Source organism: Kogia breviceps, chromosome 7, assembly GCF_026419965.1.
Source record: "Kogia breviceps isolate mKogBre1 chromosome 7, mKogBre1 haplotype 1, whole genome shotgun sequence".
Classification (NCBI taxonomy): Eukaryota; Metazoa; Chordata; class Mammalia; order Artiodactyla; family Physeteridae; genus Kogia; species Kogia breviceps.
This window is the reverse complement of record NC_081316.1, coordinates 102,591,215-102,609,890: the sequence shown is the minus strand read 5'-3', so window position 1 is coordinate 102,609,890 and position 18,676 is coordinate 102,591,215. Positions and strand designations below refer to the sequence as shown.

The window sequence follows — 18,676 nt, the reverse complement described above, 5'->3', positions numbered from 1 at the left end:
TGGGGGATGGGGTGGAAGAGCAAGGTGGGTTAGAGAAATAGACTATGTCTGTATTTGTGAGAGTTCAGGACAGAAACAGATCCCCCGCTGCTCTGGCACTGGAAGCAGAAGACAATTTAAGGGAAGGGGGTGTCACAACGTCCTTGCATGGGGCGGAGGAAGGAAGCGGGTGGTGCTTCCAGGACTGAGTCCCCTGGACCTTACAGAACTCCCTGCTGGGGAGCCACACCCACCACTCAACCCACTGAATTCAAGACCGTGCGCCACAGCCAGGCCTGCGGAGGCTCACCATGCAGACGCTGCTGCAGCTGTGTCTTGGCACTTTAGAGCTGGAAAACAGAGGCCAAAACGCCACTCCTGAAAAACCTGATGCTTCTAGCGTGTTGCCAGCAGAAAACAGCAAGAGGGGCAGGTGGGGTGTTAGGCGGAACCTCGTTCCTATCTAGAACCGCTGCTTACCAGAGAGTCTGGGCAAGCTGTGACCAGTGAAACCAACAGGCGAGCATTCTGAAGATCAGTATTCAGGTCTGGAGTGGATACTCAGAAAGTCTTTATTGGCACGGGAACAAGCCAGAGCTCACGCGGACGCCGCGCCTCTCAAGAATCGTCCACGTACTTCAAGGTAGAGTTGAGAATCTCCATCCCGTGAAGCTCTCTCAGTAGAGCAGCAAACCTGTCATAATCAGAACACAAACCCCAGGACATAAATGCCAGGGTGCAGACACCTGGCCCCCAGAGGCATCCCCCCCCTCAGGCGGAAGCCTGCTGGGAGGGCAGGACAGGGCAGCTGCTGTTGCCCTGGGGTGCCCTGAAGATCAGAGTGGGGAGACCCTCAGGAGGCCCACAAAACGCGGCGACACTGGCCGTGTGAGTGGCAGATGTGACAAGGACCTGCGGGACCTGCTCTCGGGAGCCTCCCCAGCAGGTTGCCACAGCGAGAGCCCATCCTAGCTGATGTGCTTTGCTTCCTGTAGAAGAAAGATTTTACCCATTCCTTCCATTTGAACAATCAGACAGAACTCGAAAAGACCGTAGACGTCATCCAGGCCCACCCTCTCATTCTCCAGAGGAGGGGTTGGAGGGGGAGGCTGTGCGAGAAGGAAGCAGGAAGGCCAGAGGCCCTCCCCACCACGGAGGGCACCCCCCCCTGTGCCAGGGCCCCACGCTCAGCCACAGGTGGGCCCCTTCCAGGAACGTGAGGACCAGGCATGCCGGCGCCTCAGATCGGGGCAGAGCGGGGCGGAAGCCTGGGCTGAGAGAGGCAGGATACCCAGGTCAAGCGCAGGCTCCTGTCCGAGCTTGTTGGGTGGTCTTAATCATGCCGCTCCGCTCCCAACCTCCTCTGTTTTCTCCAGCGCAAGAATTTACCCTACAGGACATTCTCCCATACGCTTAGGTCCCAAGCAAAAAAAAAAAAAAAAGAAGCGCGGGAGGTTTCTGGAAAAGCAGCGGAGAGAGAAAGGAGACAGAGAGAAGGGGAGATGGTGTGAGAGGGAGAGGGCGGAGGGGTAGAAAGAGGAGAGGCTGGAGGAGACTGCAGGAATGGAACAGAGAGAAGACAACGGCCGCCGGTGCCCGGAAAGATCCCTGGCCCATAACCATGTTCCCTCTCCGGCTGCAGCCTGAGCTCTCCCCAGTGCCCTGGGGGTGGGGGGCATTCTCCAGAGAAACAGCTGGGCTCCCTGCCGCGCCGTGCACCTGGGCTCGGCCGTGCACAGCTTCCCCAGGGCGATGCCCGCGTTCAGCTGCACGGCTGTCCTCTGAGCATCGCCGCCCGCGAGCTTCAGCAAGACCGGCACGATGTCCGTGGTCAGCAGGGACGAGGCCATGTGTGGCACCTCCATGCAGTTCCCCAGGCAGAGGGTGGCGTTGCCCACCAGAATCTCATCCTCCGAGCCCAGCAGCTGCATCAGGACACCGAGCTCTGCAGGGTGGAGGAGAACAGCCAGGAGGCTGGCAGTGGAACATGGGGGACACAGGGAGGGGGCAGGGGATGGACATGCCACGTACTCGGCAAATCCCTATTGAGTGCTCTGAAGCTCTCTGGCTCCTGGCTGTGTCTCCGAGGGACCTCAGGAGCCCAGGGCAGAGCCTGGCAGGACTCAGTTGTCCTGGGAATGCAGGCTATGCATCAGACAGGTCCATTCTCTCTACATCCCAGATCTGAACCTCTCAGCTCCACCCGACAGCCCCCGCCTGAGTGGGAGGCCATGGGCTGGCACCGTGTACCTGCGGGGCCAGGAAAAGTTTCCACAGGAAAGGTTCCTGCTCCCCACTCAGTGGGGACCCCCCTCAGTTCACGCCTGTGCGGCCCAGAGGAGGTGGGAAGGAGAGCATTAACAGGACCCCTGCCCCGCATGACAGGGCAGCGACTAGACTAAAGCCAGGCTCAGCCTCTCCCATTCTCCTTGGTCACTAAGGTGTTTCCCCTGGAAGGGAAGAGGACCCGTGTTAGGTCAGTCTATGCAGAATGCTTTACAAACAATCTCAATTTACTTGGAGTGGGGAGGTAGCTACCAGCTTTGATTCTGTTATCTTTGGGCTGTTTCCCAGCTGACTCTTCCAGCAAGGATGTGGTACCTGTGCCCGGCCGAATGCTAATTAAGAGCTTCCAGAGCTGGAGGTGAGGTGACGTCATCTTCATACACACTGCCTGAGTCCGGGGAGGGGGTGACGCATCATCCTCAGTCTTTCCTCCCTCCTCACCGGCAGCTCCCTTTGCAGCTTTTCACGGCTTGATGAACCTCTGCGTTAATGTGGGCTCCACTTAAAGAAACTGTCACTTACTTTTATCCAGTCTTATCAGCTCTTCTCGCGCTTCGTGATAACTATTAGTGCAGATGGCGAGGATCTTTACCGCATAACGTGACGCAGTCTGGCCTCCTGCCTAGATTTCAGGGTGAAATTAGGAAAAGAAAATCAATGCCGTGGTTGTTCTCGGCCAGAAAGTACAGTGAGCAGCTGTGATTGTGCTCGTGGCTTTCCTAGACTTCTGAGACAGAGCTCTGCTGACAATAGCGTGTGCTTCCTGGCGAGTGGGCCTGGTCCCTGCTGGGATGCAGTGTCACTCACATCCTCCCTAACATGGCCCTGACCCCCGCTGTGAGTGTAGGCCTGTCACGTACACCTGAGTAATTACCCGTGGAAGGCTTAGGAGTGAGTGGCTGAGAACAGAATGGTGTTGTCGACGGGCAGATGTACCAAAAAGCACCACAGGAACACGGGGGAGTGAACCCCACTGGGCACGTGCATCGCTGGCGGGACCCAGAGATGCAAGCTAGTAACTCACCTCCCACTTCAGGAGAATTCAGTTAACTCTTGTTCTAACCCACATAGAGTCACTGCACTCATACGGCGGGGAAAATCTGAACATCCTTTTAAAAAGCCACACAGTTACTCTGCAGCCTACATATCTCATAAATGGAGTTATCTCCAACCTTCTCTGGGTAACTGGATAAAGCGTCATGAGCAGGAAACCATGAACAAAACCAGGACCTGAGAAACCTTGTTCCAGACCATCTTTTTCGAGGACAGGGGCCATACATTTTTAAAGTTAGGTTTAAGTGGTAAGCAGTTTTTACGGATGTATCTAACGGACAATTATTTGTTCAACAATCTTACATTGCTGGTCAGAGCAGAGTCTGGGTGGACAGGCAGGAGGGAATCTCCATTCGAGAAGGTTAGAAGCTAGCAGGGGGGAAATAGAAGAACCTCAACTGAGCAAAGCCCTCCTTAATTCTATCCCCCAAATAAAATATGACACTCCCGGAAATTCAGGAGGTTGTAAGCAATGAAGTTATTTTACCTTCAGGAATTTCATCATTTTCTTCACCGCTCCTGCTCTGAGGGCCTCCTCGACAATTTTCAGAGAGGAAGCAAGGGTGCGGCTAAGAACGCCAGCAGCTCTCTGAGTGAAGCAGAAAGAAAGGCTGATTAAACCTTCCTAAGCGGGGAGGGGCAAGAAAGGGGTAGGGGGTTAAGGCTACAAACTACTATGTATACAGTAAATAAGCTACAAGGATATATTGTACGGCATAGGGAATATAGCCAATATTTTTTCATAACTATAAATGGAGCATAACCTTTAAAAATTGTGAATCACCGTGTTGTACGTCTGAAACATATAATATTGTACACCCACTATACCTCAATAGAAATTTTTTTCTTAAAATGTTGATGACCTTTTAACGTCAACAAGTAGTTTGGTGAGGCAAAAACAATCATTAGTATTAGATGCAAAATAATACCTTGACTTTAAAAATACAATGGCCAAGGAATTGATAGCAAGTCAAGTACTGTTCTTTATGATAAAGCTGTTGGGTAGGCAATTCTAAGGGCTGCCAACATTGCCCCCGGGTGCACAGAGGCCCAGCTTATTCCAGCTTCACACAGGACCAGTGTTCAACGCTTGGCAAGAACGTCCTGCCCTCTATCACCCATGGGGCTCTGATACCAACAGGGCCCTTATTAGATGGTGGACTTCCTGGATGGATCCTCTGGGACTTTTAGCTTTTCCTTTATCTTTTCTAAATCTTTGTCTTTTTATTCTATTTTCTGGGAGACGTCATCGATTTTATTTTCCAGTTCTGATTTAAAAAAAAATAGTTCTGTTACTATTTTATGGCCATAACACTATCTTGAATCTTTCTGAAGATACAAGGGATGGATAGTTATTAATTTTTTCTTCTGTTTTCTACTTCATCTCTATTTTTGAGAGTCAAATTTTCTGCTTACCTTGCTTTGTCTATTTATTTGTATGGCTTTCCTGATATGCCTGGTGAGATTTACCCTTAGCTCTCCAGTCACATTTATGAAAACAGCAGTATGTTTGGGTACGCTATATTTATGGGAAGTTTATCCACTGACAGGTGGAGAGGTGGCACTCTCAAATACTAGAAAGCAAAAATTTTTTCTCTGGTCTTTCAATTCCTTTAGGAAAAAAAAGGCTCATTTTATGCCTGAGGAATAGATGCCTGGCTGCCAAATGCAGTCCCCCCATCTCTTACTTCTGTCCTCTGCTGTAGCTGGCGGTTTGACTTCTCAATCTTCTCCATGGAACTGCAAGACAGACCTGCTACCTCCCAGCTGGGCTCCCCTCATCTGTCCTCTACACGAAGGCTTCTTTAGCCCTGCCTCATTAATTACCAGCCTGGCAGCTGTTCTCCATCTTCCAGAAACTAGCTAAAATAACTTACCCTTTGGCGACCTCTTGCCTGTTCATGTTGTCAGTGTGGGTTTCTGCCTTTTTTACCCCCTAATGTCTTTTCTTCAGTCTCATTTTAATGCAGTCTCCAGAGCAAGAATGGACAAGCTTGTGTATTATCATATTACCTATCTTGTTTCCCTAATCTGCTTCCTACAGGGGCTAGGATGTGACTACAGTTGACAGTACAGCTCTCTTTTCAGGCCCAAGGCAGTAGAGAGAGCACCGTATTAAAGGACTGGGTTTGGGCTTCCCTGGTGGCGCAGTGGTTGAGAGTCCGCCTGCCGATGCAGGAGACACGGGTTCGTGCCCCGGTCCGGGAAGATCCCACATGCCACCGAGCGGCTGGGTCCGTGAGCCATGGCCGCTGAGCCTGTGCGTCCGGAGCCTGTGCTCCGCAACGGGAGAGGCCACAACAGTGAGAGGCCCGCATACCGCAAAAAAAAAAAAAAAAAGGACTGGGTTCCCTGCTAAGGCTACTGCCCTGCTCAACAAGCTGGTCAGCACCCACCTAGCTGTGGCCAAGCAGAGTTCTGGGGACATCTGGCCCAGAGTCCTTGAAGGGCCAGTGTGGAACTAGTGCAGGCCCAGCTTTAGACCCACCAGCCAGAAAATCCCAAGTACCCAAGAACAGTGGTGCTTACCACGTTTGGGGTGGTCTATCATTTTTGAGGATCTGATGAAAGCTGTGGTGCTCTCCAGTCCCAAGAAAATGCACATACACTCAGAATTTTCTATACAATTGCTGGGGGTTCCAGGGAACCTGAAGACCTACCACATCTTCCTGAAGCCCAGGTTAAACAGCTTTGCCCTGTAAGTCAGGATTGACTTCAGGGAAGCTGTGGGCTTGCTGGCCACAAACAGGATATGCTGGATCTACTTGGAAGGTTTTTACAACCCTGGAGCCAGTCCCCCAGCTATGATCCCTTTTTAAAAAATAAATTTTTTTTTTAATACAGCAGGTTCTCATTAGTTATCTATTTAATATATATTAGGGTATATACGTCAATCCTAATTTCCCAATTCAGCCCACCACCATCCCTCCTTCACGTCCCCCACTTGGTGTCCATACATTTGTTCTCTACATCTGTGTCTCAATTTCTGCCTTGCAAACCGGTTCACCTGTACCATTTTTCTAGATTCCACATATATGCGTTAATATATGATATTTGTTTTTCTCTTTCCGACTTACTTCACTCTGTATGACAGTCTCTAGATCCATCCATGTCTCTACAAATGACCCAATTTCGTCCCTTTTTACGGCTGAGTAATATTCCATTGTATATATGTACCACATCTCCTTTATCTATTCGTCTGTCGATGGGCATTTAGTTTGCTTCCATGACCTGACTATTGTAAATAGTGCTGCAATGAACATTGGGGTGCATGTGTCTTTTTGAATTATAGTTTTCTCAGGGTATATGCCCAGTAGTGGGATTGCTGGGTCATACGGTAATTCTATTTTTAGTTTTTTAAGGAACCTCCATACTGTTCTCCACAGTGGCTGTATCAATTTACATTCCCACCAACAGTGCAAGAGGGTTCCCTTCTCTCCACACCCTCTCCAGCATTTGCTGTTTGTAGATATTCTGATAATGCCCATTCTAACCAGTGTGAGGTGATGCCTCATTGTAGTTTTGATTTGCATTTTTCTAATAATTAGTGATGTTGAGCAGCTTTTCATGTGCCTCTTGGCCATCTGTATGTCTTCTTTGGAGAAATGTCTATTTAGGTCTTCTGCCCATTTGTTGATTGGGTTGTTTGTTTTTTTAGTATTGAGCTGCATGAGCTGTTGATATTTTTTTTGAGATTAATCCTTTGTCCATTGATTCGTTTGCAAATATTTTCTCCCATTCTGAGGGCTGTCTTTTCGTTTTGTTTATAGTTTCCTTTGATGTGCAAAAGCTTTTATTAGGTCCTATTAGGTCCCATTTGTTTATTTTTATTTCCATTACTATAGGAGGTGTGTCAAAAAAGATCTTGCTGTGATTTAGGTCAAAGAGTGTTCTTCCTATGTTTTCCTCTAAGAGTTTTTTAGTGTCTGGTCTTACATTTAGGTCTTTAATCCATTTTGAGTTTATTTTTGTGTAGGGTGTTAGGGAGTGTTCTAATTTCCTTCTTTTACATGTAGCTGTCCAGTTTTCCCAGCACCACTTATTGAAGAGACTGTCTTTTTTCCACTGTATATTCTTGCCTCCTTTGTCATAAATTAGGTGACCATAGGTACATGGGTTTATCTCTGGACTTTCTATCCTGTTCCATTGATCTACATTTCTGTTTCTGTACCGCTAGCATATTGTCTTGACTACTGTTGCTCTGTAGCATAATCTGAAGTCAGGGAGTCTGATTCCTCCAGCTCCGTTTTTTTCCCTCAAGAATGCTTTGGCTATTCGGGGTCTTTTGTGTCTCCATACAAATATTGAGATTTTTTGTTCCAGTTCTATAAAAAATGCCGCTGGTAATTTGATAGGGATTGCATTGAATCTGTAGATTGCTTTTGGTAGTATAGTCATTTTCAAAATATTGAGTCTTCCAATCCAAGAACATGGCATACTCTCCATCTGTTTGTGTTATCTTTGATTTATTTCATCAGTGTCTTATAGTGTTCTGAGTACAGGTCTTTTACCTCCTTAGGTAGGTTTATTGCTAGGTATTTTATTCTTTTTGTTGCAATGGTGAATGGGATTGTTTCCTTAATTTCTCTTTCTGATCTTTCATCATTAGTGTATAGGAATGCCAGAGATTTCTGTGCATTAATTTTGATTCCTGCAACTTTACCAGATTCATTGATTAGCTCTAGTAGTTTCCTGGTGACATCTTTAGGATTCTTTATGTATTGTATCATGTCATCTGCAAACAGTGACATTTTTTCTTCTTGTTTTCCAATTTGTATTCCTCTCATTTCTTTTCCTTCTCTGATTGCCGTGGTTAGGACTTCCAAAACTATGTTGAATAATAGTGGTGAGAGTGCACATCCTTGTCTCGTTCCTGTTCTTAGAGGAAATGCTTTCACTTTTTCACCATTGAGAGTGATGTTTGCTGTGGGTTTGACATATACGGCCTTTATTATGTTGAGGTAGGTTCCCTCTATGCCCACTTTCTGGAGAGTTTCTCTCATAAATGGGTGTTGAATTTTGTCAAAAGCTTTTTCTGCATTTACTGAGATGATCATATGGTTTTCATTCTTCAGTTTGTTAATATGGTGTATCACATTGATTGATTTGCATACACTGAAGAATCCTTGCATCCCTGGGATAAATCCCTCTTGATCATGGTGTATGATCATTTTAATGTGTTGTTGGATTTTGTTTGCCAGCATTTTGTTGAGAATTTTTGCACCTATATTCAGCAGTGATATTGGTCTGTAATTTTTTTTCGTAGTATCTCTGTCTGGTTTTGGTATCAGGGTGATGGTGGCCTCGTAGAATGAGTTTGGGAGTGTTCCTTCTCCTCAATTTTTTGGAAGAGATTGAGAAGGATGGGTGTTAGCTCTTCTCTAAATGTTTGATAGAATTCACCTGTGAAGCCATCTGGTCCTGGGCTTTTGTTTGTTGGAAGATTTCTAATCACAGTTTCAATTTCATTACTTGTGATTGGTCTCTTCATATTTTCTATTTCTTCCTGGTTCAGTCTTGGAAGGTTATACCTTTCTAAGAATTTGTCCATTTCTTCCAGGTTGTCCATTTTATTGGCACAGAGTTGCTTGTAGTAGTCTAGGATGCTTTGTATTTCTGCGGTGTCTGCTGTAACTTCTTTTTTCATTTCTAATTCTATTGATTTGAGTCCTCCCCCTCTTTTTCTTGATGAGTCTGGCTAAAGGTTTATCAATTTTGTTTATCTTCTCAAAGAACCAGCTTTTAGTTTTATTGATCTTTGCTATTGTTTTCTTTGTTTCTATTTCATTTGTTTCTGCTCTGATCTTTATGATTTCTTTCCTTGTACTAACTTTGGGTTTTGTTTGTTCTTCTTTCTCTAGTTCCTTTAGGTGTAAGGTTAGATTGTTTATTTGAGATGTTTATTAAGGTAGGATTATATTTCTATAAACTTCCCTCTTAGAACTGCTTTTGCTGCATCCCATAGGTTTTGGATTGTTGTGTTTTCATTGTAATTTGTCTCTAGGTATTTTTTAATTTCCTCTTTGATTTCTTCAGTGATCTCTTGGTATGTAGTAACATATTTTTTAGCCTCCATGTGTTTGTGTTTTTTTATGTTTCTTTCGTTGTAACTGATTTCTAATCTCAAAGCATTGTGGTCGGAAAAGATGCTTGATGTGACTTCCGTTTTCTTAAATTTACCGAGGCTTGATTTGTGACCCAAGATGTGATCTATCCTGGAGAATGTTCCGTGTGCACTTGAGAAGAAAGTGTAATCTCCTGTTTTTGGATGGAATGTCCTATAAATATTAATTAAATGTATCTGGTCTATTGTGTCATTTAAAACTGTGCTTCCTTATTAATTTTCTGTCTGGATGATCTGTCCATTGGTGTAAATAGGGTGTTAATGTCCCCCACTATTACTGTGTTACTGTCGATTTCCTATTTTATAGCTGTTAGCAGTTGCCTTATGTATTGAGGTGCTCCTATGTTGGGTGCATATATATTTATAATTGTTATATCTTCTTCTTGGATTGATCCCTTGATCATTATGTAGTGTCCTTCCTTGTCTCTTGTAACATTCTTTATTTTAAAGTCTATTTTATCTCATATGAGTATTGCTACTTCAGCTTTCTTTTGTTTTCCATTTGCATGGAATATCTTTTTCCATCCCCTCACTTTCAGTCTGTATGTGTCCCTAGGTCTGAAGTGGGTCTCTTGTAGACAGCATATATATGTGCCTTGTTTTTGTATCTACTCAGCGAGCTTGTGTCTTTTGGTTGGAGCATTTAATCCATTCACGTTTAAGGTAATTATTGATATGTATGTTCCTATTACCATTTGCTTAATTGTTATTGGGTTTTTTTTGTAGGTCATTTTTTCTCTTGTGTTTCCCACTTAGAGAAGTTCCTTTAGCATTTGTTGTAGCGCTGGTTTGGCAGTGCTGAATTCTCTTAGCTTTTGCTTGTCTGTAAAGCTTTTGATTTCTCCACCAAATCGGAATGAGATCCTTGCCAGGTAATCTTGGTTGTAGGTTCTTCCCTTTCATCACTTCAAATATATCATGCCACTCCCTTCTGGCGGTATAGTTTCTGCTGAGATATCAGCTGTTAATCTTATGGGAGTTCCCTTGTATGTTATTTGTCATTTTTCCCTTATTGCTTTCAATAGTTTTTCTTTGTCTTTAATTTTTGTCAATTTGATTACTATGTGTCTTGACATGTTTCTCCTTGGGTTTATCCTACTTGGGACTCTCTGCGCCTCCTGGGCTTGGGTGGCTATTTCCTTTCCCATGTTAGGGAATTTTCGACTATAATCTCTTCAAATATTTTCTCGGGTCCTTTCTCTCTCTCTTCTCCTTCTGGCATCCCTATAATGCGAATATTGGTGTGTTGAATGTTGTCCCAGAGGTATCTTAGGATGTCTTCATTTCTTTTCATTCTTTTTTCTTTATTTTGTTCCACGGCAGTGAATTCCACCATTCTGTTTTCCAGGTCACTTATCCATTTTTCTGCCTCAGTTATTCTGCTATTGATTCCTTCTAGTGTGTTTTTCATTTCAGTTGTTGTATTGTTCATCTCTGTTTGTTCTTTAATTCTTGTAGTGCTTGTTCCTTAATTCTTCTAGGCCTTTGTTAAACATTTCTTGCATCTTCTTGATCTTTGCCTCCATTCTTTTTCCAAGGTCCTGGATCATCCTCACTATCATTATTCTGAATTCGTTTTCTGGAAGGTTGCCTATCTCCACTTCATTTAGTTGTTTTTCTGGGGTTTCATCTCGTTCCTTCATCTGGTACATAGTCCTCTGCCTTTTCATTTTGTCTATCTTTCTGTGAATGTGGTTTTCATTCCACGGGCTGCAGAACTGTAGTTCTTCTTGCTTTTGCTGTCTGCCCTCTGGTGGATGAGGCTATCTAAGAGGTTTGTGCCCAGGCTGTGATCCTTGAAGGGCTGGTTTCCCAGACCTGCCCTGGATGTGACGCCAATTGTTTCTCTAGGTTTAGGGCCCTGACCTAATAGGCATAAAAGTTGGGGTGATTCCTAATGTGAGTGAAGAACACATCCCAGGATAACGGCAAACAGCCTCTTGAATCATATTAACATTCTCCTCCTGATACACTGTGCTAACCATAGGTCTTCTTAATTTTCTTAGCCAAATGTCAGAAACAGAAGAAAGCCATTCCAGCATATATCTCCAAGGGGGCTAAAACCATTATGCATAAAAAAACCTCCAGAATCACTGGCTTCAAAATATGTGTCTGGCTTTTTTGACTATGGAAGCAAGATTCCAAATAAAATCATTTGGCCTGTCCAATTTGCACAGAGATGGCTTGATAAAGGACAAATCAGACAGATTACCTTGGATAAGTTGTTAAGTGCCACAGTTTACAGAAAAGGGATTCTTAACTGGGCTTCCTGGACTCTAGGGCCTCCACAGATGGGCATTAGTGGGGGGTGTCACCAAATCCCCTGAAACCATAGGCAAATTCGGTATTTATGAGTATATAATCTGCCCCATATCTCAGAGAATCAGTAGAATCTGAAAGGTGTGGTGACTTCAAAACGAAACAAAACAAAACAAAACAAAAGGAGAACAACAAAGGAAGCTGTTTCTGGATTTCCCTGGGAGAAGCTTACTGTGAGGATTCCTCCATCCTGGCTGTTCAGTAGAGACAGGCACTTCCTGCTCACCTCCATGGCCCAAACCTACAGCAACAGGGAGCAGGAGAAAGAGTTTGCCTGTCCTGGTCGTGGTCCTCTGCCTCTTCCTTCTGAGCACTCAAGTAGAACCGACCACTCTCCACTCCCTCCCTCTCGCCACCACCACGTCTGTCCACGTTTCCTTCACAAAATCTTCTTCTACTGCTCTCATTTCTTCCCACGTCCAACTCCCCTAACTACAGGGTGACACCTTGAGAGCAGGGACCACATCATATTTGACTTTGTAAATGCAGAACCTAGCACCGTGCCCAGCGCCCTGGATACTCAACTGGTTTTCAGAATCAATACCTGACAGAGCGACTCATCCATCCCTCGGCAGCACAGGGACAGAGCGACCACCCTATTCCCACTGCCAATGTAGAAGCACTGCCATGCTTCTATCCTCTTTGCAGAAATGAGAACAGTTCTATGCAACAGAACGTGTTAAGGTAGGGAGAAAAGAATACGGTACCTCAGAGACAAAGGAGGACTGAAGACACAAGTTCATCATGAGTCCCAGGAGGGTATATATGACCTCTCTGAACAGGTCCACATCCTCCTCACACTTGGCCTTTGGAAACAAAACAAGGTGATCAATGATCTTCCTGCAGCTTGTCACGGTCATCTGTTCCCCTTGGCAATGGTCTCAGTATCACTCACACTCCCTAAAATTGTCAGTGTCATGAACCTAAGTGATGTGGGAAGATCTGAGACCGGTTTACAGCAGAGTGTGTGGTGCCTCATGTCATATGTCGTATGTTGTATGCCCTGGGTTCAAACTCCAGATGGAGCTGCTGAAATGGGTGCTCAAGCCAGCTCCACAGAAAACCCTTCGAACATCTCCGGGGTGGAAGAGACTTGATCTGGAGGACTCTGTAAGGCCAGCTGCCCATCAAACCTACTGTTACAGAAAGGGTAAGCCACTGGCCCCAGCACCCTCAAACAGAAGTTTTGGAAAAGCCAGATAATGAAGAAGAAGCCAATGCCCTCAAAGCAGGTAAAAGACCAACTTTGACTAGAAAAGCTGAAATACCATGAGGCCCAAGCAGGCATCCATGAATTCTTCAGAGGCAGACATCTGTCTTCGGGTGGCAGCCTCAGCGCTGAGGTTTCCCATAATGGCAATACACTGGCAGAGAGCTGAGGTGTTGGTGACCTTGGGATCTCTCTTCTAAAAGGGGATAAAGAGAAAGCGACTCTGCAGAGAGCAGGCAAATGATGCCAGAATAATCTCTAGGGGCATCCCTCACTCACCAAAATGTCTGGGAACCAGATAGCGTTATGCCACATGGGGACATCGGTGGGGTCACGCTGGCAGAAAGGAAGGAGGCACACAGAGGGGGAGACCCCAAATCACCTTGGCCTGGAATAGGGAGGCCTAGGGCTTAGTCTCAGTCACTCCATCAACTAGCTGGGGGGCGCTGGAACCAGTCCTGTCCCTTCTCAGACCTTCCATTTCCACATCTGTGAAATATCGGGGTGTCAGTATGCCCTCTAAGGTCCCCTGAAACTTCTATGGCTCGCTGAGGACAGGTCTAGTCACAGCACGCTCTCCTGGAGGACGCCCGGCCTGGCAATCTTCTCCCTCATCAGCTCCAAGCACTGCACCTGCCCTCCTGACCGAGATGACTCCGACTCAGGGGACAGGGTTGCACGGGGTACTTATGACGGGACTTGGCTCAGGAGAAGACTGATGGAGACCAACAAACTCTCCACCTTGGCCTACCGCAGCCCCCAGGCGGGCTTTCCCCCCGCTGTAACCAGCTCTGCCCATATGCCATCTCCACCTGCCCCCACTGCAGCTGCTTCAACAACCAAGACTTGTATAAATTCGAGCTGTGAACAAGTGATGGATCAACCTGAGAGGCAACAGTTGTTCTGGGGGTCAACTGTGTTGAAACGGCCCCACTCATGCTCCCAAAAGGCTCTGTCACAGGTGATAAAATGCGGGCTTACTCACCAGCACGCCTGTCAGTGGCAGGAGAACATCTGGAAGGCTGGCCTGGAACCAAACTTGGAATCTGTCGAGAGAACATCAGCCATGATTTGTCTCTACCCCGTGCAAACTAAAACATAAATACAGCATCTTGGGTGATGGAGCAGACCGTCCAACCCTGGGCCCGTGTGATTTGCCCCTGCGTGGATGATTCATTCGGAACCAGAAAAGGTCATCACGGGGCAGGTAATGTGGCTTTACTTTTTCTTAGCCTGGAGACTTGCCTCTGATGTTACACAACAGATCTCAGAGGGCGGCTCTCTCATGCAGAAGCTGCCGGAATCCCTAGGTTTCTGCTGAACTGACTTAGCACCACCCCTGCCCTCCCCTTGCTTTGAGTCTCCACGCTGTTTGCCGTGCAAACAGGAGACACGGTGTAAGCATGTTTACGTGTCACAGCCGTGAAGAGGGCCCCGAGGCACACACACCTCCACCAGCTGGAGAGGCGAGTACACCCTCCCAGCCCGTGCTGATGGCCGGCTGCCAGCACAAACAGCTCTCTCTCATTGTTTGACCGTTCCTAAGTAAGATGCCCTAAAGTTGATGAGGATATTAAAAACAAAACAAGATGCAGTTTTTAAAAAACTGAAAAGTTATGAAAATCTAAGAACTTTACTGTCTTCTGCAGCAGCAGCTAAACAAAGGGAAAAAAATAAAAAGCCTGGGGGATGGTTACCCATACTGCCACTGGCAGCCGGGAGGGCTCTACTTTGTTACTGTGTTTCTCTTCCCTTCCCCTCCCTCTCTCCCTCTCTCCCTCTCTTTCTCTCTCATTTAATCAACACATGTCTGCCAGGCAGTTCCTATTAGGCACTGAGTAGGGGAAGAAGCCTCACCGCATAGCAGATTTGCTTGCTGGGAGAGTCACTGTTCTAAGTACGTCACTGCTCCCAAGCTCATCGAGGGCTGGGTCGCCCCCTGCACCTGGAGGGGCTGGAACGGGAGTGGCTGACCACAGCCCCTGAAGACATCAGCTGTCCTATGCAGTGAATCCTGTGATGCTCAGTTGGTCTAGCCTCCCATGTGCCGCACGTTTTAGAAGATCAGACAGTTCAACAAAGGTTGAAGAAGAAATGTCAATTTCTGGAAATAAAAATTACCTTTCTTCCAGAGCCAAGTCTGTGAGCAGTCCCATGGCTGAGTTGGCCTTTTTATCTGAGAGATCAAGAAATGACACGAGGGCTTCCAACAACCTGCAAAAATCCATAGAACCCTCAGGGTGGGCTGACCTCCAGCTGACAGCATCCCCAACAAGGAGGCTCCGCATGGAGGCCAGGAAGGAGTCAGCGGCTGAGTGAAATAAGCCGAAAGGGCCTTGCCATGCCCACCAGGAAGCCCAGCCCCGGCCCACCCCAATGAGGCAGCCACTTTCCCGTGGGAATGGCTCTACCATTTAAAGTGAGGGCCCAGGGGAATTAACAGGTTTTTTTTTTGCGGTACGCGGGCCTCTCACTGTTGTGGCCTCTCCCGTTGCGGAGCACAGGCTCCGGACGTGCAGGCTCACTGGCCCAGCCGCTCTGCGGCATGTGGGATCCTCCCAGATCGGGGCATGAACCCGCGTCCCCTGCATCCGCAGGCGGACTCTCAACCGCTGCACCACGAGGGAAGCCCCAAGAGCTAAGTTTTTTTTTTTTTTTTTTCAGTACGCGGGCCTCTCACTGTTGTGGCCTCTCCCGTTGCGGAGCACAGGCTCCAGACGCGCAGGCTCAGCGGCCACGGCTCACGGGCCCATCCGCTCTGCGGCATGTGGGATCTTCCCGGACCGGGGCACGAACCCGTGTCCCCTGCATCGGCAGGCGGACTCTCAACCGCTGCGCCACCAGGGAAGCCCGAATTAACAGTTTTAACCAAAGTTCACTGATGATCAGATGCTGACTTGGAAGGAATCTCTGGTGCCTCTGCCCTGGGACTCAGGCTTGGCCAAGTTGAATCACACAAATGACATCTAAATGGCACGCTTACTAATCTGCTGATGACTAAGTGGGAAGGCCCGCTAATGAAGTGGGGGATGGCGTCAAGATTTTGACAGGTTGCTGAATATATCAGATGAAATTTCAGAGAGTTAAACTCAAAGTCTTTCACTTAGAGCTGGAAATTCTGTTTAAGTAACAGAATTGGGAGACCTGGTTTATACGTGACTCATGTGAAAGAAACTTACACATTTTTCAACAATGGCAAACCTGGTATATGAGCAAACAGTCTGGTGCAGCTGCCGAAAAGCTAATGCAGTCTCAGGCTGCCTTAACAGACTGACGGCCACCAGGACGATGAGAGCAGAAGTCACTTGTCCATCCAGCAAACCCACACCAAGCACCTACTGCGTGCTGAGTGTCGTGCTCAGTGCTGGGACACAGTGCTGAGCTCCTGTCTCGCACAGGGACGTGTGCCAGATGATAGGTTAGAAACAGACGCACGTCAAGTGGGCACAGAGTCCACCTGGCAAGAGCTGTGGGAGGACGGAGATGAGGATGACATTTCCGCATCACTTGAAAGTGGACCGTTGGCTACTTGTCCCTTTGTCCGTTCAGTCAACACACGTACTGGCATTATGTGCCAGGTGATGTGGTAGGCTCTGGAGCCACAGGGATGAAACAAGACAAGGCCCCAGCTCCAAGGAGCTTGTAGGCCAGTGTCAGGCACGCGGGGACAGGAGCAGAGCATCTGAGGCCGAGCCCACAGCAGTCACAAAGATGATGAGGCATAAAATCGCAGAGGCACACTTGGGGACTGCTAGCGGTTCCTCACAGCTAGTGCTTAGGGTGTGGGGGGGACAGGGAGCAGGGAGGCTGGGGGGCTGGGCAGAGCCAGCCTGGGTCACGGCAGGCCTTCTGGAATGTCTGTACTTTCCCCTGTTAGCCTGTGTCCCGAGTGTGGGCAGTGGATGACTTGCTTGCTGGGGGTGTATGGGGAGGGCTGAAGGCTCTTGAGCCCCTCTCAGTCTCTGAGCTAGAGGAGGCCCCAGGAAGCTGTATTCTAATAAAGCCCCCAGATGATTCCTAAGCGCTATTATTTCTCAGAAATTCAAGAACTAGTCTTAGGGGCAGTAGAGTAATTTCGGCATTTTAAGCAGGAAAGTAACAGGACAGATGTGCATTTGGGACAAATCCCTTTGGTGGCGTGCTGCAGGTGGATCAGAGCAGGTAGTACAGGCGCCAGGGAATCAACGGGGGGAGAATTGGGATTTTCCAGACAATAAAGGTTAAGGGACTGAGCTGAGATGGGGCAGAGTAAGACGTACAGTTGAGAAGAAAGAGGCCTCACAATGACCTAGAAGTAATGATGGGAGACGTGGCAGGAGAGCCAGAGGAAGTGAATCCAGGAGATGCGGAGGAGATAGGACTGACAAGTACCATTTCCTCAAGGATGTGGGCAGGAGCCAACCAGGGAGCTCTCAGGATTCTGGCCTAGGCGACGGGGTGGATGGAAATGCTATCTATGAAGACAGAAAATTCAGCTAGAGGGGCTGGTTTGAAGAACCGCTTTTGAAACACTAAGTTTATGATACTTGTGACGTTGCGATGAAGGTGCCCAGTTGCAGAAGAATGTTTCCTTGTAACATTTGAGAGAGAGACTTAGACATGATAATTAGGGCCATGGACAAGAAGAGGGCCAAGGGTAGGATCTTGCTGTCCCTGACTTGGAAAGATGACAGCATAAAGGGGGCTTGCCAAGGGAGCCGAGAAGGAACAGCGGGGAGTAGGAGGAGGGCCAGGGAGAATGATATCATTAGGACCAGATGCCATCAGGCTGTAACAGGAGATAAAGACAGAAAAGAGCCCATCAAACTGGGCTCTTACATTCAGGAGTACGGCCTCCAGTCACCCACATTTATGGTACTGGGTTTATTTAGCAGCTTGTTCTGGGAGGGGTCTGGAAGTCGAACAACCTGAGGAACGGTTGAGGAAACCAGGATGCTTGACCTGGAAAACATCAATGTCTTCAGACACGTCAAACACTGGGATGCGGGAGAGTTGCGTTCTGTCCTGCCTGCCCTTACCACAGAAGCTGGAACCATCTTCGCCCCCAGGATGGCATGTGACACAATTCTGACCAAAGAGAAACAAAAGCAGTAGCTCCTCTTGATAAAAGGGACAGACCCAGTTGGTGCTAACCTGTCTTAAAGAGGGATGTGATGCTTGGAGTTGCAGCAGCCTTGTGTGACCATGAGGGAAAGGTCAAGAGAAGGACAGAGACCTTGACCCTGCCATCGTTAAACCACCAAACCAGCTGTTACCATCTTTGGTCTTTTTGTAATGTGAGAAAAACAAGACCAGTTCTCTTGGTCAAGTAATCTGTCAAATGCAGCAGAAAAAATTTTACCTAGCATACGGGTATCATGTCTCTGAAGCTTCACCATAAGTCTGTGATACAGATGAGATACCAGGCACATCAAGGCTAAGCAGCTTTCCTGGGTCACACAAGTAGAAAGAGACAAGCAGAGGATTTGGGCTCCTGACTGCTTGAATCTAAAACCCCAGAGCTTTTCACAAAGGGATACTGGCCCTCGCTCGGCTCCTGTCCATGCACATTTGTCCCTTCACTTTCTCATTTGGGGAGGAATGTGAGGGTCATGGAAGCTGCGTGCAGCCCTGTCCTGTTTCAGACTATCTCATTTCATTTCAGAGAACATGTTCCACTCTTTCCGGTTTAACTGGAGATGGACATTAACGAGAAGAGTGGGCAC

The 18,676-nt window shown here is 47.3% G+C and overlaps 1 protein-coding gene across 6 annotated transcripts in view; it reads right to left on the bottom strand.

Annotated features, from left to right (window-relative positions):
* Window positions 1–529: 529 nt before the first annotated feature.
* TTC12 (tetratricopeptide repeat domain 12) overlaps window positions 530–18,676 on the bottom strand; it is a 48,975-nt gene continuing 30,828 nt past the window's right edge. For 4 of the 6 annotated variants that reach the window (XM_067038938.1, XM_067038941.1, XM_067038940.1 and 1 more), the window contains 8 exons: window positions 15,093–15,185; window positions 13,957–14,017; window positions 13,030–13,167; window positions 12,469–12,567; window positions 11,934–12,002; window positions 3,806–3,907; window positions 2,788–2,887; window positions 1,293–1,924 (listed from right to left, as the gene is read on the bottom strand). In XM_067038938.1, coding sequence (XP_066895039.1) covers window positions 1,365–1,924; window positions 2,788–2,887; window positions 3,806–3,907; window positions 11,934–12,002; window positions 12,469–12,567; window positions 13,030–13,167; window positions 13,957–14,017; window positions 15,093–15,185 — 1,222 coding nt within the window. In that variant the 3' untranslated portion in view covers window positions 1,293–1,364. Of the gene's footprint in view, window positions 674–1,292; window positions 1,925–2,787; window positions 2,888–3,805; window positions 3,908–11,933; window positions 12,003–12,468; window positions 12,568–13,029; window positions 13,168–13,956; window positions 14,018–15,092; window positions 15,186–18,676 lie in introns of those variants that run through there. The other 2 variants (XM_067038942.1, XM_067038943.1) reach the window with 2 other exon arrangements.